Genomic DNA, 22,124 nt, shown 5'->3' on the forward strand with positions numbered 1-22,124 from the left:
CAGATTTCACCCCAAATCCATGACACGCCCCACCTTACTTTTTCTCCTCAACAAACTATATAAATATCTTGAGATTGCAGGCATGTTTTCTACATTTTCTACTCACATTATTTATTTATATATTTTTAACTTTGTTATACTTTTGCAGGCTGAACAATTCACTAAAATTCCCACCTTATTGGAAACAAATCAGGTTAACTATGCTAAAGCACATGTTGATATTTGTCCTTACCCAGAGAGTGACAGAATTTCTTTTCTACTTCAATAAGATCCCAGTTCTCCTCCCATGTATGAGAGAGAGGGGGAAACTGAAAAAAAAATTATTGACTTCTACCATTTCAAGTAGCTGTTTAGGTATTTGCCTGGCTAATGTTTAACAATAAAACTTTTAAAGTCTACCCTACAAATTAATCACAGTTGCTACTGATGTGGTGTACTCTTTCAAATCTAAGTATTTCCTGTCTTCTTTTGTTTTATTTTGTATACTAGTTATTTTACCTGCTGTCACTCTTAAGAGATGAATGCCCAAGCTCTCAAGGATCTCTCAAAAATGTCACCAAAACAAGCTAGACATCCTAGAACTGAATTCCTAGGACCAGGATACCATAACTTGCTTCTGTCAGTTCACCATAAGCCTTCCAATTAAAATAATTCCAGCAAATTTTGTCTTCTTTCTGTAAATTATACTCCATTCATATGGAGGGTGCAGAAATATAACTTAGAAATAAACCTTATACTAGCAATCCTAAGTTTATATTTTACAGATTTTATTCAGCTCACCTGCATTTTCAGTCAATTTAAAAATACCTACCTTTTCCTAAATTTTGTGCTCCTGTCTTCTACTACTACTAAATCTGTTATACTAGCAAAAACTGTGCTTACATTTCTAGTAGTTTTAAACTACTTGATCATTCGGTTTCATGACCTCCAGCAGCTGTAATACTGGGACTATATTAGATCACTGAACACTTAAAGTGAACAGTGATTAATCAACCCTATGTAAGTGAAAGCTTACAATTTTGAACTGTCAGAACAGTGATTTTTTTTCTTGGGGGGGAAAAAAAAGCGCTGTTCCAACAAAAAATAAATAAATAAAACACTAAGCATTACATTAAGTGGGGGGGCTTTGCCCCCCCCCACACCCGCCTACTTAAATATACCAACTCCGAGACTGTGCTACAGTGCCGAAAACGGCAAAGTAATATTTGCCACTTCAGGCTTTTGAGTTCGACCAAGACGCATTCGAAAGAATGCGTCTTCAGTCTTCTAATAGGGAACCGCAATGCCACTACATAGATTTAATATACTCCTCTACCTTATAACTTTACTAAAACGTTTCAGTATTTAAGAATTCACTAATTTCTTACCTTCCAACTATCATGATTTTTTTTCGTTCTACTGTCTTCAGTAAACAACTTCCCCATTTTTGGCAAGAATTTAAACAATACATATACAAAGTGGGATTTATTTTCACTTCTACTAATTCAGTAAGTCCAGAGCATTACTGGTGATCTTCCAACTGCTCTAATCTTCTCAGTCACTAAATGGTTCAAATCCAGATTTCTCTTAACCTTTATGGTCAATTCCTGCAGCTTCTTTTGACCAAGCACCTTTTTCTAGAATACTGGATAAAATTTAACTGGCACAGTCCCATTCTGGCCAGCAGGAATAGCAGCCTTACTCACTGGTGGGTGGTCTGTATATAGCCCCTTCTACTTGTTGTTTCTTGGTATGTCATATGGACCTTTTATTTTCTCTAAGACTATCTGTTTCCATAAAGGTCTAAACACCAGCTGGAATTAAAACAGCTAGGTAAATCAATATGAAATACAGCCCAATTTCTTTATAACCTCTTATGAAGGGAATGTGTTTTTTCGGTTTACTGTGTCCTGCAGTCATTCTGTAGAAAGACTCTAGTATCTATTTTCATATATTTTTCCTTTTGGACACATTGTAAATAATAACTCTAAAGTCTGTAGCATTACTAAAATAGGTATTTGGTTGCCTCATAATGGCAAGATTTGAGACAAACACAATCGACTTCATTCAGGAACTTATGCTGCAGAATAGCAGTCTATCTGCTTTCTTGAATTTTCATAAAAATTAATGAAATCAGTTTGCATATCTTAGGGTCTGCCATCTAACTCATCCAGGTTGTGTCATATCTTCTTGGAATACTTCATATTCTGTCATTCTCTTATTTTGAATCAAGTCAACAGACTGCCTACTTAATGCTTCTTTAACGTCCTCTAGTCTTTTACTAGCTAACCTGATATATTCCGGGTCTACTTTATAACAGCAAACGATCAAAAGATTGAACACTGTTATATCGACCCCTTAAAGTAAAAAACTAAAGAGCAAACAACCAGAACAGTGATTTCTTTCCCAGGGAAAGAAATCGCTGGGCCGGCTGTCCAGGTTGTGCCATTTCCTCCACTGTAGTGCGACCTTGGAGTCGATATATTTAATTAGGGGGGTGTGGGAGGCGAAGCCCCCCAGTTAAAATAGTGTTTATGTTTTATTATTTATTTATTTATTTTTGGGAACAGTGATTTCTTTCCCTGGAAAAGAAATCTCTGTTCTGGTTCTTCGCTCATTTTAGTTTTCGACTTTAAGAGGTCGATATAACAGCGTTCGATCTTTTGATCGTTCACTATTATAACATAGACCCTATATTCCTCCAATGGATCACTAATTTTGAATACCTCCACATGCATTTGGTCTATTTGTTTTTTTCTTCCAACATGTTAGATTGCCCCTGATTTCATTACGGCTAGAATCTAATAATCTGCTTTCTTATGGTGTATTTTAAGGTTCCAAATAGACACTTCTTTTTGGACTAAATTTCTGTTAGAATTACCAGATTTTCTTCTTGAAGACATCCATTAAGTATTTTTTATTGGCCAGAAACCAAACATTTCCTAAAGCATTTAGGTTAACTTGCTTTTTGCTAATCATTTCCCCACAGCAGGACAGATATTTTCAGCAGCTTAAGTTGGTCATCAGCCATCATTACTGGAGATCCCCTTAAACTAGCACCTTCTTCAGTCCAGACTCAAGGAGGACAGGAGTCTCCAGTTCCTACTCCATTACAGAAGAATATAATCAAGACAAGTGACCCAAAAATTGATGGTTAGCCTCAGCATGACACGAGAACACGCTCTTAGCCACTTTCCCCAACAAATTAAATCTCTTATCCAAGGTTAGGGTAACCAAGGCCTTACGGAGTTTGGGACCTATTATTCTGGACAACAGATAAAAGCAGTCACACCTAAGAGTACCTACACAGGATGTCATTCTACTTAGATGAGGCCTGTACACAGCTCAACCTTATTCAAAATAAAGGGAGCTGCAGCATCTGGGTGCCTGCCTATAAGACTGCAAAAGAGAATCCTTGATAAGCGACTCCACAGAAGAGATGGACCAAGACTCCTCCCTCTTCTAAAGATGCACTTTAGGATGCTTGCAGTGGGGAGGACAGAGGACTACATGCTAGCTCATGGAGAGCATCTTCTGCTTAAAGGAGGGGGTGTATAGTTGTGATGCCATTATTTCTATCTCAGTTAAGAAAGTACAACTGTGTAAGTAACTTTACATAGATGTTCAAGTAGGATCACTGCTGTAGTAGTAAGGAGCACTGGGACTTCTACCATACAAGGTCCAACATCAGATCTGATTTCTAGAACTTTATGCCATCCCCCTTCCGGGCAAGGCAGATATCTGCATCCACATTGACATCAATACATTCCCAGTACAAAGAGAGCATCTGCCTAACTTCTGGGTCTGTAGGATGAAACCATGACTCTATTGCAGTGAACTGTGTAACTGGTAGCAATATTGCTGGAGAGGCTAGGTTAGTCAGGCTGGACTTGTTTGACCAACACCAGCTTGCTCAGTCTGGAATGATACAGCTAGGCCCACCATAGTGACACTGACAAGTGGATTGGTGATTACCAGCAGAAGAGACTAGGCACACTGTCAAAGTGATTAGAGTACTGCTAAATCATGGGGATAGGCATGTGTGAAATCATGTATGCCTCTTCTTAACCAGACAGCCAACTAAAATTCACAAGCTGCCAACGGTGCAGAGTTAAATCACAGAAAGGACTGCTATAGGTCTGTATTCTGGCTTGCTCACTCATGACTGACTTATCTTCCAGGGGAAAATAAAACCCTCCAACTAGAAAGTACAAATCAGGTGATGCAACACAAGGAAGGCAGCTACTAAGCAATACCTGTACTAGCAACACAGATTTAAAAGTGGTGGCCCCCTCATGTCAATTTTTAAATCCTACTTGCCCATGGAAAAAAGGGTAGGGATTCCCTATGTTTCCCAGGCTTACTCATACCCAGTATGGGCCTACAATAGCATGCCCTCAGGGAAAGGCATTCTCATCACAAGTGGTAAAAGAACCTTGGAAATCTGGGCTCTGCAAACAAATTCGGATATAAGAAAGTTAACAGGCCCTGTGATAGGGGCAGATGTTGATATCCTGGAGATGGAATTAGGAGAGGTACACACCACTGTCTTAAGATAACACACAAGAAAAAGGGAAAGATTACTGGGGAAACAGGACTGCAACACTGATCCTGCTCAAACACCTACGCTAGTTCTATATACAATTCTACTGTTGTTCATCATATGGATCACAGCTACTGTAATTATAGTCACTGAGAAGAATCACAGAAATTATTAGGGTTTGGTGGTGGTCATGTTCCTTTAGTAGGTTACAGAAGGTCCTGTAGAATGGCTGTGGAAAATTCTTTGCTGTTTCTGGAAATCCTTTAAATTTGTAATGATTTAAAGAGAAAACACCTGATTATAAAGTTGTTGCCTCCAGTATAGCTTGTGTAGTCATCCTTCTTAAAAATGCAAAAGTGCAGACATACCTCATGTATGCGATCCTACCTACTCATCAGGTTTTTGCCATTAGCTGAACAACATAAGGAAATGCAATATGCTGGCCATTTGGAGATGGTCTGTTTGAAACTGGCTTCCTTTCTTTTTTAGATACAATAAAAAAAAATATGAAGCACTGATATGAGTATCTTGCATCATTTGTTCTGCCTAGGAAGTAACTCAGTTGCCTAAGGATGTGTAATAAATGCAAAATTCTTTCTACTTTATTTTGTGGAGATGGAAAATAAAAACACTGGCAACTGGACAGAATGGTTTAGTGAGACTTCCGTCACCCCTTTAGGCATACAAATAGGTTTTAAGCAGGTTGAATCAGTCCTTGTGGGGGGAAAATGGGCATCACTTCTTACAAAGTAGCACCTGTAGCTCAGAAATTCTCCTAGCTGATGTGACAATAAGCAAAAGAACTATATTCCATGTTGAAAACATGAGGTTTGCCATTGCTGCTAGTACAAAAGGGGCAAAATTGGAGTCCTATGGAATGGAAACATGCTTTCTGAGGGATCTCAAAAGCAATACCTCTTGAGATGCTATTTGACATGTAGTAAATATGCTACTTGTAGGGCTATAGGCTAAAACTGAGGAAAGATGCATTTTTAATGAGGCACAAGTCAGCCCTGACCTGTACAAATCTGAAAGGTACTCCAGAATTAAGGACATTGATGCTGAGGAAGAATCCCACCTCCTTCTTTAGCACCACAGGGAAAATATCTTCCATTTAGCTAGGTAAGGTTTCCTGATGTCAGGTTTCCTAGCTTCCCTTCATGATATTAGGCACATCCTTTCTAAATGGGTGCCTAAAAGGTAGCAGTGCCAAATCATCCATGCTGCTAGTCTGAGTGTATGCAGATCTGGGTGTATCACATACCCTTAGAGCAGAGTCAAGAGGGCCACACACTAATATTGGAGAAAATGCTTCTCTATTGCCATTTCAAGACAGAGAAACAATGCTGTCTGGTCCAGAACGGTGCAACTGGGAGCATCTCTGACCATCATCAATCTATGATGTATGTATCATAACCTAGAGGGGAAGTCCCTTGGGAAGTGTAAGTGAAGTCTTCATCCTTAAAATCAGAGGATTTTGTCTCCCATGTGAGAGACAGATCTCTATTATTTGAGGAGATACTGGACACCAATGGCTGGTCCAATTGAGGCTGTAGGCCTCAAATGAAATGCACAAAATCTAGTACTGGAAAGGGTATCAGACATAGGGTGGGTACAAGAACTTGATCATTGCCTGAGATGTGGGCAATGGCAAGGAGCCAGACTAGGCAGATGTCTTGCACTGGGATATATGACCAGACATAGGGTGGGTGCAAGGACTCTCTCATTGTCTGAGATATGGGCAATGGCAAGGAGCCAGGTTAGGAAAATGTCTTATACTGGGATATATGAAGCCTCTCAAAACAAGTGACCATCTCTGATGCATGCCTTTGCACAGGCACCCCTAACCTCTACCTTTCAACTGTGGGTGCCCTCAAGTAAAAGGACAGAGATTTGAGACCTTTATCTTGGTGATTACAAACTAAGCATTGTCAGGCACCTGCAAAAAAAGGCATCCAGACCGACAACTTGTAAGAGGATTTCAGCTCCGGAGAAAGTGTTAGGCTCTGATAAGACAGCATCCTTAGGAGCAGTGCTGCAGTTCTCAGACACTACAAGTGTCCAAGCCACTGACTACAAAGCGGTCTCTCAGGGCCTGGCACCTTGAGCCTAAATGGCCTCTCAGGATCTCAGGCAGCATCCCCTGCCCCTCTGTTCTCTCTTATTCAAGCAATTATCAAGGGGTGCTTTCTTTGGTGGGACTTCCTCTATAGTTGGAGAAATAAAGGAGAACATGATGGTTGCACAGGACAAGACCTTGACTCTCTTTGTCTATATAGCTTTGTAGGCAAGGCTATATTTTTGCTTTTAAAGTCTTTGTGCTGAAATCAACACATATACTACAATTAGTAGCGATGAGCTCTAGTCCCAAGCAAACAAAATAAATACATCCAGTGAGAAACTTCATAAGAATCAGTTTACCACATGTAATACTTATTTTTTTCTGGGGTGGTCATATCTTAAGCATATACAGGTTAACCTGACCCCCAAAAACAAGCACTAAGCAATTTACAATATCTAAAGTAATAAGAAAAGGATTCCAAAATGGAGTACTTATCTGCCAGCTCTGGTAGAAAATTATGAACCACTGGCCTGATAATGTTGCATATAAAACTGCTCAAACTGTACTATGGAAACAGCCAGCTAATGATTGCATAGGCAAACACCCTCTTTACACTGAGAAAGTGTTGAGAACCCACAAGAAAAGGGCAATCACTCACATGGAAGGGGGAATAATGCAAAGTTTTGGAAGTGGGGCTAGATGTTAGTCCATCTGTAGCAGAAGTTAACGCTATTGCAATATTAGTCCCTATAGTGAACATCTCCTGGGTCCTCTGAGTGCACCTACCAGGACAAGGAGGGGGGCAAAAAATGTAAATGGACAAAATAATGATGGTTGCAGCAGAGCTACAAATGATATTCAAAGCCAATATATAATGTAATAACACATAGCAGAATTTACTTGCTCCCCACAGAACACGTGGAGCTTCTGAAAAATATAGTCAAACTGAAAACAGAAGGGAAGGATAACTCCAATTAGACCCACCAAAGAGTTTCCACAATATCAGATTTTCTGGTTTATTTAGACAGTGGCTGACAAGAATGCCTTAAGAACAACTCTACAAATCCATTGTCAGAGAGAAAAACAAGTGCTTTTGGTTCTAGGAGCTTCAATAGCTTACCATATTTTATTTTCTAGTAGACATTTGTTTGGAAGGTCATTTAAAACACTCCCTCAAGAGTGGAGTTTGCCTCCAAAAGACATTTTGTTGGGGGACGGATAAGGCACCTCATCCTCAAAGTTTATATCCAATCAAGCTGCAAAACTAATCTTAAGAGAATAACCCAATTGCTCCTTATCCTCTTCTGAACTTGGGGATTTTGGAGGCATAAGAGAAGCCCTTTTTCTCTCTCAGAAGCAAAATAAAGTGGTTGGTATTACAGCTGCTGAAACCTTTATACCATGCTGCAGTAGACTGAACTATTCCCTTGTAAAAGCTTTACAGTCAAACTTGAGATACCTGGTGTGTTGCAGTTAGTGCAAAAGACTAAAGCTCTGAACTGTTAATGAGCTGCTTCCTGTGCTTAGAGTACAAGGTTTGATACCTTCCACCTTCATTTGCCTAGTGTGTTGACTCTAAGCAAGTCACTTAACCAGACAGTGCCCCTGGGTTGCCTCTGAAAAAGGACAGTTGTGTCCAGTAGGCTTAACCAGTCAACAAACAGGTAAAAAAAAATGTGTGCCCAATTCCTGGCTCTATATACATTAGGCACCCAGGTACTGGCCATCCATTCATTATGTAACAGTCAATGATATATGGACATCTACTCTACTGGTGCTTGTTTTTCCAGCATTCACCCCTCAATAGTTAAGAACTCACCAAATTAATAAAAATGGCATAAACCTATGGAAGTTCTGGAACTATCTGCAAAGAAGATGACTGAAATCATTCAAGACATCTGAGGAATGATGTTTTGAGTAAGAGATTGTATTATTGCTATTCAAAATGATCCATCTCAGAGAACCATTTTGACATTCATGAGCAGTACAGCAGCAGCTTGTCCTGCCACTTAATAATCTGTTGAAACTCCCCTGCCATGGCACTGCAGAGAAAAGAAGAATAGAGAATTTTGAATGGCTACCTTTCTGTATAGTGGGTGACTCAACATGAGCTTCAGCAGCTGGAATGAGAGTGGTCTAGCAGGAATGTTAAGCCTGGATCTCCAGTCACAGATGTCTGCTCCTGATGGGCACTTGAAGAATCCATATTTTTGTGGTTTTCCATTTTATGCCAAAGGGATTTCCATGACGCTCATTTTTTTCTTTCGGACACCTCACCTTGGGAATGTATTTCACTGGTTTAAAAACACACTTCTGGTTAACAGATAAAATGGCTGACTGGAGGTCCAGGAATTAGCATCCAACAACTGGAATAACAACAACCAAAATAATTTATTCAGAAAACAAGTAGCAATCTAGCGCTTTCGTCTTGTGTCAAGACTTCTTCAGAACTGCTGAGCAAGTCAAATTCAACACATAAATACTCCAACATATGATGAAAACCAACCTATTAAATCAAACACTATTATATAATATAAAATTAAAAATGTAAATCAGTGTGTAAAAAAGACTAAAGAACATGATAAAAATGGACACAATGAAAAAATGAATACAATAAAAAACTGATGTGAATCAGCCTTCGAGGCTCTTTAACTTGAGAATAGGGGTGATAAAGCTACATTCATTGAGTCCTGAGGGGTAAGAGCATCACACACACAGAATCCATGTCAGTTCTCTTTTATTAAGATGTTCATTGATGTTGAAACCCCTTGGGTCACTATCCATGTAGTCTATTCACTATCCATGTAGTCTATCACCACAAACTTAAATTGATGACCAGGGGAGGATGAAATATGCCTGTAGAGTGCATTAGCAGTCTTTTCTTTCCTGATGTCATTTAGATGCTCATAGATTCTCTCTTTCAACATCCGACAGGTCTTACCAATGTAAAACGCCCTACATTGTTGGCAAAGCGCTCCATACACCACTCCCCTAGATAAACAATTGAAATGCTTTTTCACAACAAATTTCCTTTATCTAATGAAAAATGAGTCACAACACACAACATGTTGACAATAGTTGCAATGATTGCACATAAACATACCCTTTGGTCTGTTTGTATTAATACTACCCATTTTCTTTTCTAATAGACTCTTAAAGCTCCTACCTTTCCTGAAAACAATCTTAGGTTTATTGCCAAATAATTCAACACCCTCATTCACAGAAGTAACTATTGGCCAAAATTTGTTCACCACATCAACGATATCATAACTATTGATAGAAAAGGTGATAATCATAGAACGTTTGTATGGCACATTAGATGTTTGATTATCATTAGTCACATTCCCCAAACATAGATCATGGTATGGTCCATTATGTATAGGTACCAAGGGTTGGTAAATACTCCTACTCCTAACACTTCATCCTTAATAGCTAACAAAAGCTCCAATGGGTAACTCCTTTTGATGAACATGTCCAAAAGTTTATCTCCAACATGAATGTTGTGTCATCAGACACCATACAGGTGAGTCGGACTAGTTGTCCTTTCACCACTGCTCTTTTTTGGAAACTAGGGTGCCAACTTATCATAGTGGATATAGGAATTTGAAAATGTTTTCTTGCGGAAAATGTTAGAGCAAAAGCACTCCCTGGAGTAGTCTTTATTGACTATAATGTCCAAAAAGACCATTCTGTCTTGGTCAAAAGTATGGGTGAATTTTAAAAAAGGGGGTTAGTGTTGTTTATATACTCCAAAAATGAATTCAATTTGCTTACCAAATCTGACCAGATGACAAAAATGTCACCCAGGAACCGAATGCAGAATGACCAGCAGTTGGCAAATGAACTGTTAAAGACAAAGTGCTTCTCCCAGTATGCTATGAAAAGACTGGCGAAACTTTGGGCACAGGAGCCACTTATTGCTACATCACTAGCTTGTCTGAACAACTGTCCTTCAAAATACAGGAAATTGTTACTCAAAACTATCTCAGTGAGTGTGATGGCTGTGTTGATGTCATTATCGTTCAATAACCCAATATCAAAAAGGATGCTTTCTACCCAATCAAGTCCTTCTCTGTGGGGGATAACCGAACAGAGTCTTTCGTAAATTGAAGCTGGGGTAATCTGGACAAAAAATCCCAGGAATCCTGTATCATGGCTGGTGGATAGTTGAAGTAAACTATCCACGTATCTGTCTATATAGAATATTTTACTTCTACCAGCATCCACTATAGGTCTCAAAGGTGGATTGTTTAAGTCTTTGTGGATTTTGGGTATTCTGAAAATACCCGCCCGCACTGGATATTGATTATAACGGTAGTCATAAGTATCACTGTCGATCTGCTCCTGCATGACCATGTCCATACAGGCAGACATCAATTTTGGAAAAAGCAATGTTCAACTCATTTTTAGAAATTTGTGTGCACCTATCAGTGAAGAGAAGATTAAACATCCTATTATTGTAGTCTTCTAAATCCATTATGACAATACCCCCTCCCTTATCTGGTTTCATCACCCTGATGGTTTTGTTGTTACAAAGTTCCTTAAGAAATGATTCTTCTACCTTAGACAGGTTGAATTTCTTATTGGCTTTCTGATACCCTGAACATATATTACAGATATCCTTTTCACAATGTTTTTCAAACAGGGATAGCCAGTTGTTTGGGGGGGGGGTTGAAGAAGCTAGTTTTTCTGAGCATTTTTTTTTGGACCCTACCATTGAGTTAGAGCTCCCAGACTTGAACCAGAGGGCCAAGTTCAATTTACCTGCCTCCGCTAGGTTAGATTTATTCGCAGGCACATAACTCAAACCTTTACTTGCTCAATTGTAATTTTAGTACTTGAGAAATTGTATACCGTAAAATCCTTATCGGAATTTTGGATACAAATGGGCCCTACATCCAAGTCAAATGGGGTTTGAATTTCTTCCGCTAAAAGATTAGAAAAGTCCTCAAAATTATGTTCAGATTTATTAGAATCCAAACTTGGTACTGAATAAACCCCCTCAACCTTGTCCATAAACCCAGTAGTAACAAGATTAAAGTCCTCGCTTAGAGACCCCCCTCTGAGGATATACTATTGTTGGTTGCATCCAAATTAGGTACATTCAAAGAGGAAAAAATCCTTTATGCTTGATTGATGTTAGGGGGACTCAAAGGGGAAAGGAAACATACGTGTTGTTTAGTATAAGAATTATCACCCACTACCAGCACTTTGTCAACAGTAGTGAGATTCATCCTTATACTAAGTCGTATTGTGAAATTCCCCACTAATAAATACACTTTCAGAATCAATCAATGCAAAATCATATTTCACAGAAGTACTATTATAATCATTACAATAGAGGCTGCGGTGGTGCAGGAGTTAGCATTGTCGCCTTACAGCAAGAGGCTCTCCGGTTTGACTCTCGGCTGGAGCACCTTCTCTATGGAGTCTGGCATGTCCTCCCTGCAGTCGAGTGAATTTAAAGACATGCAGGTAGGTCCATGCATGTGTGGGTGTGCCTTCTTTGAAGGTTGGGCACTGGGCTGGCAACTTGACACCGTAAAAATTCACTGCCAATCATTAGCGGACTGGAGTTCTCGAAAGACAGTTTACTATTATAATCATTACAAACATCTTGCTCAAAAATTAAATGGGAAATTTCACTAGGTGAACACGTACTGTTGGTACATATGTTAAGTTAAATCCATCGGAATGCTATTTCCTTTATAACCTCCACAAACCAAGTCTTTGTCAATTGCTACAGTGCTATTAAAACAAGGTGCATCATAGATATTAGATGCAGGTTGCACATAATACGAATCACTATGGAGACTTAAATTTGTCCCCTCAAGGTCAGTAATTGGACCAATTGTCTCATTACCTGAAAATTTTTTTAAATTACTCAGATCCGTTACACCACCACCAGAATTTACATAATCAACATTCCCTAAACTGGTGAAAAGATTAACCAAAGATAAATCCAAAACACTGTCGTAGACACCAATCTCATTGACACAACATTCATGTTGGAGCTAGAGAAACATTTGGACATGTTCATCATAAGGGGTTACCCATTGGAGCTTTTGGTATCCATTTAGGATGAAGTGTTTGAAATAAGGAGCAGGGGTATTTACCAACCCTTGCTGCCTATACATAATGGTCCATACCATGGATCCATGTTTGTTGGGTAATGTGATTAATGATAATCAAACGTCTGATGTGCCATACAAACGTTCTATGATTATCACCTTTTCTATCAATAGTTAAGATATTGTTGATGTGGTGAACACATTTTGGCCAATTGTTACTTCTATGAATGAGGGTGTTGAACTATTTGGCAATAAACCTAAGATTGTTTTCAGGAAAGGTAGGAACTTTAAGAGTCTATTAGAAAAGAAAATGGGTAGTATTAATACAAACAGACCAAAGGGTATGTTTATGTGCAATCATTGCAACTATTGTCAACATATTTTGTGTTGCGACTCATTTTTCATTAGACAAAGGAAATTTGTTGTGAAAAAGCATTTCAATTGTTTATCTAGGGGAGTGGTGTATGGGACGCTTTTCCAACAATGTAGGTTGTTTTACATTGGTAAGACCTGTCGGATGTTGAAAGAGAGAATCTATGAGCATCTAAATGACATCAGGAAAGAAAAGACTACTAATGCACTCATCAGGTATATTTCATCCTCCCCTGGTCATTAGTTTAAGTTTGTGGTGACAGACTACATGGATAGTGACCCAAGGGGTTTCAACATCGATGAACATCTTAATAAAGGAGAACTTATGTGGATTCTTTGTGTGTGATTCTCTTACCCCCCCAGGACTCAATGAATGTAGCTCTATCACCCCTATTCTCAAGTTAAAGAGCTTCGAAGGCTGATTCACATCAGTTTTTTATTGTATTCATTTTTTCATTGTATCCATTTTTATTATGTTCTTTAGTCTTTTTTACACACTGATTTACATTTTTAATTTTATATTATATAACAGTATTTGATGTGATAAGTTGGTTTTGATCACATATCATTGTTGGACTATTTATGTGTTGAATTTGACCTGTTTAGCAGCTCTTAAGAAGTCTTGATACAAGACAAAAGCGCTAGACTGCTATTTGTTTTCTGAATAACTTATTTTGGTTATTATTACGGTTGTTGGATACTGGTCTGTGTGATTCCTGGACCTCCACACTCAATCATTTTATCTGTTTTTGGTTCCTGGTTTGTTGGTGGTGTTGTTTATGGATACTTCTGGTTAACCTTGGCTGCAGGCGGAAACAGTACCCCTGCTTCAGTCTCAAGAAAATCTTGCAAATTCTTAACCATACATTAACATTTTTTTTTACTAAAATAAGAATGTGCACAATCATAGATAATTTTTTCCACTAAACAAAAAAAGGTGCTTAAAATGCAAATTATTATGAAGGCTCTAGCATCCACAAAACAAGTTTTTTTTGTGTGAATGTCACTAAAATTAATATCAAATTGTAAAGCAAGAACTGTATGCAAATAAATCTCTACCACTGCACAGAAAATAAGGATTTTACTTAGCACTACTGATGATTGAGGCCTAGAAGTCAGGTGAAGTCATATAAAGGAAAGAGTCACCATTTACTTGAAGCAGCAAAGAATTAAGTAAAAATGGCATATTTTACTACAGACGGTCTCCGCCTACAGGAGACGGCTCGAGACTGCAGCCAAATGCCCCAAAGGATGTCAAAATGATGAGACTGAGAAACATCAAGCTGGGCAACTGACATCAGCCTCCAGTTAACCGGTTTATTTTGTGAACCTTTTGCAACAATCATCCTTAGGCTGAACACAGATAACAGCACCTACTCAGTATTCCCAACTCTGAAGACTAAGAAAAGTTCCAGATGGCAGTATCCAGTGCAAAGGAAGCCAGTATGTGTTTAAACATCTGTTCTATATAATCTTGGAACAGAAACCCTTGCAAATTCCACAGTTATCAAGAAATTCAAGATGGTCTCAGATATTTTGGCTGAACTTATAGGTTCAGGTCCTAAATGAATCACATTCATTAACTGTATTTTTTTTACCCTTACTCAAAAAATGAGTATACTGAAGTGTTTTCCATGTTCCAGCAAAGCATCAGAAGTGCTTCAGTGCCTAAAAAGCACCGGTAAAGTCTTAATGGAGTTGCTGCATTGCACTATTTTGTTATGGCACTAAAGTGCTAGTTTATTAATTAATTCAACAATACAATTTAATAATGACAACATAAAACTGCCTAAGATACAAAAGAAATGAGAATGCTTTAGCATCTTTATTTTAGTGAAACTTAACACACTGCAGACATTTTACATCACTAGCACACATTAGCCAAGCTACACGAGTGCAATGGAATTAAGAATTCCTTCATTTACAAATCTACTGGTTTGATGATTTAAATGATAAAAAAATAGCATGACTTCACGCCACTTGGTTGGTGAAGAGGGACAATACCCTGAGTACGGCTCAGCTGATGTGGGTTCGATTTGTGGTGCAAGTGACTGAGAGAGGCAGGGAAAGTTATGGCATTCCAATCCTACATGGGAGGGCATTCTTATGTTCGGTAAGGTCCAAAGAGGGAAGCGGTCTTCGGATGCATGGGTGGGCAGGGAAACGGAGTGGAGAGGCCATGAAAATCACCCCAGAACAGATACACAGAGAAGCTGAGAAGGCATGCTTAGGCTCCATGACCAGCCTCAGCAATACCAGAGTAAGTCCGGGGGGGTAGGAGTAGCAGATAAGTCCGGGAGTAGGGGTAGGAGTATACTTGGTAGACCAGGTGTGGGATGTGGGACACTGAGGGTCAAGTTGGTAACCAAAAATAAATGAAAACAGTATGGCTTCCAGAAAATACTTGCAAGCAAAAATTGCTACAAGAATAGGAAAGCAAGCACAAGAACAGACAAGAAAGGAGAAGGAATGGAAAACAGTGTCTTGCAAATAAGTTTAAGACAGTGAAGACTGAGTGAAGATGGATGAAGGCTGCCAGCCTAGCCAGATAGAATTCATCTGTAAATATTCCAGAGGGCTTTGTTCTTAAATGGTAAAAAAGTGTGTTACATGGAACTGAAAAAAAAAAACAAACAGTGCACTCTACTGACCAAGTAGTAAGTTGTGTGTGACTTGATTTAAAACACTTTTATACGGCTTATGAATGAAGGAAAGGAATTGTTTTGTTTGTTTTTTGTTTTAATGGGCCAGATATAATGGTTAAAATATCCTAATGGCTTTGCTTTGTGACCTGGTGTTGAGCTGTGTGAAAAGAAACCTGTTAGCCTGCCTGTCCAGGAGGAAAGAAGTGTGTTCAGTGTTAGTTATTATAGTACCATAGCTCTCACTCCTGACCCTCAAGAGGAAGAACAGGCTAGGAGATAAGGAGAGTGCATTGGCATTGAGAGGCAGGCATTTCAGCATTTCAGAGCTTAAAAGAGCCTTTGGAGGACCCCCTGTGTTAGCATTCCAGATTACAGCAAGTTGTTCAGGTGGATGCTTTGAACCATGGGCTGGGGGGGGCTTTAGCGGGACTTCAGAGGAGGAGCACCCACCCAATGGTTTATCTCAGTTGTAGGTTCCAACCCAGGGAGGAATGGTATGCAGCTGTAGAAAAGGAATGTCTAGCCATAGTGTGGGCACTGCAGAAACTTCAGCCTCATCTGTATGGAAGGAAATTTACTGTTATGACAGATCACAACCCCCTAACATGGTTAAACAGAGCAAGCCAGCAAAATACCAAGTTGCTAAGATGGAGCCTGGGGTTGGAAGTATATATGTCCGTGCAGCACTGCAGTGGGATTAGCAATGCCAATGCAGATGTGCTCTCAAGACAGGGAACGAGGTAAGGTACACTCAGACCTAACTCCCTCAAGCAGTGTTTCTCAAAGGTCACTTGAGAAACTAGCTTGAATTCTCCAGGGGAGGGGATATGTGAAGATAGGTGAAGGCTGCCAGCCTAGCCAGATAGAATTTTAGAAATAATTCTGTCATTTGTAAATATCAATGTAAACCACAGGCTTGTTGTCTTAAATGTCCTTAATGACTTTGTTTTGTGACCTGGTATGAGGTTACTAAAGAATGCAGCCTGTTAGCCTGGGAACCACAGGAAAGTGTGAAGAATGATGTAATGTGAACAAGGAATGTGATTTTAAAAACAGAGAGAATCAGAGAGCATTAAGCATTTTTGTCTTGACCATCCAACTCATCAGCACTGTCTTGCTCTATATGTAAGTTTATCTTAGACTTGTGTTTTCTCTTAGAAATAGCTAGAAACTAGCTAGAAACTAGAAAGATTAGACTAAGTGTTTTTCTGTGATGTCAGAACTGTACTACTGAATTATTTTAAGTATTTGTCTGTGATCTCTGAACTCTTGACTAGCACTGTGTAGTAAAAAGTATTGTCTAGTGTTTTGACTATTTGTTATTAAATATTTTTAAACACTTTCATCTGTGGCTGTTTTTGTACAGATAATTTAAGCTCTTTAGAGTACTTGCATGCCTTTGGTAAAATTGTACAAAGCCACTCCAATAGCTTTAGCTGTGGGCTATACTACCAATTGGATAATAATAATATTGCACAGTAATAATTGGACACCCATTTAAGGGCCTTTGAGTAGCTGAAAAATATTAGTGGGTGGTGGCAGCTGGTCCTACCGTATAGTCTGGGAAAAAGGGGCACAGCTGTAGAACCTGTGACAGCCTTCCCCAGGAGTGTCTGTGTGGTTGTATAAACTCTTCTCAAAGTTTGTGTGTGTCAGCTACTTGGGCAGGGACACGAAGCACTGGTTGGACAGAGAGGTTGCTGGAGGGTTTAACTTTCCCACTAGGCTGAGATCTGGACCCTATAGCTGTGCTAGTAGGGAGTCTTAATGGGGACCTGGAGAGCAAGGGAGCGACCAGCCCTGGACTGACTGTGATCTCTGTGTGCTCTTAAGGGAAATTGCACTTTACTGTGTGTATTTGTTATCCTTTCCTCCTATATGAGATGCCCCTCACTGGTATTAGTGGTGAGGATTGAGGATCCTTGATTGCTGGGCCAGGGCACGGGCATCACACTAAGAAAAAGGGTAGTTATTTTTGCTAACTTTTGCAATGCATAAATACACTTGCTTAATGTATCAAGAAATCTGCTAGCTATGGCTACTAATCTACAAGAAGAAATAGAGATGTCTAAAAGAGTGTCCAAAGTAACTGTATGTGTAAACAATTCAAGCAGGAAATACAACCTAAAGATGAAAGAAAAATTCACTGACTTCAAACTCTCAGACCAGCACTCAATTTTGGGCATGGATGTTCTTATGCAACCCAAGATTTTCATTGCTGCAAAGTTTTAATAGCTGCAATGGTAATATGAAATAATGCAACAAAATGTAACAGTCACCAAAACTGGTATTTGTTTTTAATATTCTAAGACTACATAAGAAGGAAAAAGAGACCCATGAAAAGGGATACCCTCTCCAACCATATGAAAAGTCATAAAATACACATTCAAGTACTTTTATCGCAACAGTTTTCATCTGACAAGTAAGCCTGTACTGCCATCACTTGACATTACTAGCATATATACACTCAGTTATACATTTCCTTATTAAGTGGATTCTAAACCACGACAGAGATCATTTTTCATCATCCACCATCAGAAAACAACATACATTACAAAATTAGCTCTGACAAAAACTTTATCATGGGTGTTTTCTTTATCAAGAGGCATTTATAATATAAAATATCAGTAGTTTTAATTAAAGAATTAGGGTACTCTTGTCTGCAGACAGCTTTGAACCGGTAGGTGCTGGAAACTGGAACAGCAATACTGAAGGCTGTATTTTCTATGGTCCACAATGCTAAGTATTATCCTCCTGCAAATATAATGAATCATGATACTAACCGGATTCAACAACCCCCACCCCCACATCTTCTTCATGTAACAGCAGGTCACTGGAGTATATCTTTTTAAGATTAGCTCTCTAGTGGAAAAGGCAAGTCTTGGCAGACCTTGAGTGGAGGAAGACTCCTCTTTAGCCACATAAAACTGTGTCAACACCTGAGAAAATACACAACATAGGTTTCTCATTTTCTAGAGAAAATATTCAGTACTTCATCATTGTACGCAATGATGAATAAAACAGTCTGTGCTGTAGATATGCGTCCTCTGTAGTTTAAAAACAAAAGGAAAGTTCAGACTCATATTCCTGTCACCATTCTTGAGCTCTGAGTGAATTAACAATATATTCAGCTTGGTCAGTGCCACAGCCTCATAAAATAAGAGCCCTAGAGGTCTGGCTGTATTTTAATGTATTTAAGAATTTCCTGGCTTTGTCTTGCATAAATAATTGGTCTCTGGTTCTTCCACAAGCAATTGCTTCCCAGTCACTGGACATCTGAAACAGAGAAACACAGCTTTTATAGCCTCATATTTTTAGCAGTCATACAACATGTGAAAGGAATAGGTTTGCTAAAAAGTGGTACTCCTCTCAAATACTGTACAACTTTTTTGTTTTAAAGAAAAGAAATCTCACAATGAAAAAGGTCATGTTACATATAGAGGCTGCAGGCAAGCCTCTTACCGTTTGATCAGATTAGCTCAACAGTTCCCTCACAAAGCCGCCTTGTGTCCACCATCATGAGACTAATAAGCAGCTTCTCTCCAAATTCCTACCAGTTCTTTCATGCAAAGACAAAAGCAACCTACCTGGATTGAAGAAATGCAATACTCCAGCATCCTGTACCTTCAGGAAAATCTTGACCAGATCCTTGCATCTTGAAAAGGCTCTGACCAGCAGCACACTGGAGGAGAAGGTAACCAGCATTGAAGGCATAGCTCCAGCAATGTCTACTCTGGCCTTAGACTGAACAACTAAGTTACAATGCCTTGATGAACGAGCATGTGGACTATAAACGGCAACCTCACAGATATCCCTAACAGACACTCCTAAAACAAGGAACAGATACCACAGAAAAGCATTTAATCAAAGGTCCCAGACAGGGAACCACCAACTGCCAACAGCACAGTCCCTTGACAGCAAACTGGATGACTCATTCAAAAGCAAACCCACCAAAACTCTGGGTGATACTGATTACAAAACTTTTTTTTTGCAGGAAGGAGTAAGTCCACTTGCAACCACCTCCCCCAGTGAGAGATTCTGCCCTTCTGCACGGCTGCACAACTGCAATGAAAAGAGAAACACCCCGAAAATGTGAAAAAATGTCTTGCACAGCTGGAATCTTAACATATAGGTGGTAAATGTAAAAAAATATTACAGGACCTCTAGATCTGGGGAACTGGAATTGGACAGACTGTATTTCTAAAGTTACCATTCATCAAATGGTAAATCCTCCCTGAGGTAAGGACTTGCTGCTTTTGAAAACATAATGAAATACAATGAGATGGATGGGAGGTTGGCATACTGATTAATGGGTTTACTTTAGAGACGCAGGGTTTGATTCTCACATGGGGTAATTGGCTAGGCTTAAAATAGCCCACAAAGGTAGTTAGCCTAGTACTAATCTATGAACCTAAGATACTTCTGCAGATATGGCATGTTTCACAGCACATCAGTTCTGACTACTTTAGACAAAAGAAACCAAACTGGTTTAGAAGAAACCTGTGTGTGTGTGTGTGTGTGTGTGTGTGTGTGTGTGTGTGTGTGTGTGTGTGTGTGTGTGTGTGTGTGTGTGTGAGAGAGAGAGAGAATGAATGACAGAGCGGGAGACAGAAAAGAGAAAGAAAAACACACACAAAGACAGAGAAAGAAACCTACTTGGGAAATAAACAGTAAGAGTATCTGACAGGAAAGAAAAACTCCTGACTATGGGTAAAAACTTCAAAATGATACAAAGACAGTGTTATCCTTGTAGATGATGAGGAATGGCTGTACAAACCAAAAAGTAGTAGCTCAGTAAACACAAAAATAGCTACTACCATGAATAGAGCCTTCTAAGAAAGAACAATTTGTCTGCTGAAGTAATGAGCTCAAAGGGTGTGTGTGTGTGTTGGTGTTGGTGGGGGGGGCAAAATTATCATAGTATTCTGGAAGAGTATCGCAAATGAGGGGGGCTTAAAATGAAGAATGCCATTCAGCTCTTGTGCCATTCTCAAAGGCAAAGAGTTTTTCATCTATCAGCTTAAAGGTGAATCTTGACAAAGGACTATTGTAAGTTAGCCTCTGAAACAAAGCAGAAGTACTCCAACATTTGGACAGAAGACAATGTGGAGGGACACAGTCACTTAGAAACTATCCTAACCTTGAACCTCTTTCATTTCACTCCATTGTCTGCTTGAACATACGATGGCAGCTTCCGTTGCATATTGCTGCAGCTTCTCCAAGAAACCAGATACAACCAACAAATCTTATTTTCTGAGTCATCCCCACAATACCATTCTGTTTTGAATATCTGTGAGGTTGTATGCGGTAGAACTATATGGGTAACTTGGGTAAGAAAATCCATTACTCTTGACCCAAAACAAGATAGACTATTATTGTCCTCCTACCTGAAGGAGTTTATAAAATTGTTATAAACTCTTGCAGGACAAGAGATGATTATCGTGCTATATCCCTGAAAAGCTCAATCTTTATAAAGGACGCAACTGTCTTCTGTAAGGTATCCTTGGGCACTCCTTTGCTGGATACAGATCATACAGCTGTTTTGACATTCTGACATGTTCTAAGTAGCCCTAGAAACAGCTGGAGTTAGAGAGGGAGGTGTCCTGTTAGAAAATACATATTTACAGTCTGCTCTGTGCAAGAGGGAGAAGGCAGTCTCAGCTGAACTTGCGTATTTCAAAAACTGGAGCTCTATGGAAACAACTCTAGGAGGAGCTCTGGAAATTCCATGAACTCAAGAACTGTGGATTGGACTGTTTCCTCCATAATGCCAGGAAAAAAAAATATTAATTTCAAAAGAGCACAATAACCTGTCACAGTGAATTTTTTGAATGGATGATGTGGGACCCCCTCCTTGAAATGCAACAGCAAGGAAATTTAACAGACATATGCGAAATTTAACAGACATATGCGAAATTGGAAAGAACCCTCAAGCTGCTTCTTTCAATGCCCCACAGATCATAGGATCTTAAGAAGTTACTATGCTAATGGCCCTGGGCCCTTACAAGCCTAGCCAAGTTCTGCCCTTGTTTCCATGACCCTGACCAAGAAAGACACTCAGATGGAACCCCCAGGGTGAATTTACGGTTACTCATCTAATCATCCAGATTGCACTTGAAGAGGGCCAAAGAGTTGCTCTGCTTGACATGAATTGGGAGTCTGTTCCACAAGTGCAGTAACCTCTGGGAGACAAACCTTTCCCACCAGCAGGTTCTATTTATGTCAGATACCAGGTGATGCTCTTTACATTGAGTAATCTGGGAGTCATTGGACTTATGGATATGCAGCATTTCCAGTAAAGCAGAGTCAGAGATCACTTCTGAGTAGTGTGTATGAAACGGAGTAAAGTGACAGTGATTTCAGCTGATCCACATAGGACAGATGCTGAATACCTTGAATTCTCCTTGTGAGGAACTTCTGTGTTCTCTCCAGTTCTCCAGCTGCTGCAGGTA

At 39.4% G+C, this 22,124-nt stretch overlaps 1 protein-coding gene across 2 annotated transcripts in view; it reads right to left on the reverse strand.

Moving 5' to 3' along the window:
• Positions 1 to 17,941: 17,941 nt before the first annotated feature.
• The window catches only part of MYBL2 (MYB proto-oncogene like 2), a 779,549-nt gene continuing 775,366 nt past the window's right edge, over positions 17,942 to 22,124 (reverse strand). For both annotated transcript variants that reach the window (XM_044090138.1, XM_044090137.1), the window contains one exon: positions 17,942 to 18,948. In XM_044090138.1, the coding sequence (XP_043946073.1) occupies positions 18,823 to 18,948 (126 nt within the window). In that variant the 3' untranslated portion in view covers positions 17,942 to 18,822. The remainder of the gene's footprint in view (positions 18,949 to 22,124) is intronic.

This window comes from Protopterus annectens, chromosome 12.part0 (assembly GCF_019279795.1).
Source record: "Protopterus annectens isolate FY-2018-M chromosome 12.part0, PAN1.0, whole genome shotgun sequence".
Lineage (NCBI taxonomy): Eukaryota > Metazoa > Chordata > Ceratodontiformes > Protopteridae > Protopterus > Protopterus annectens.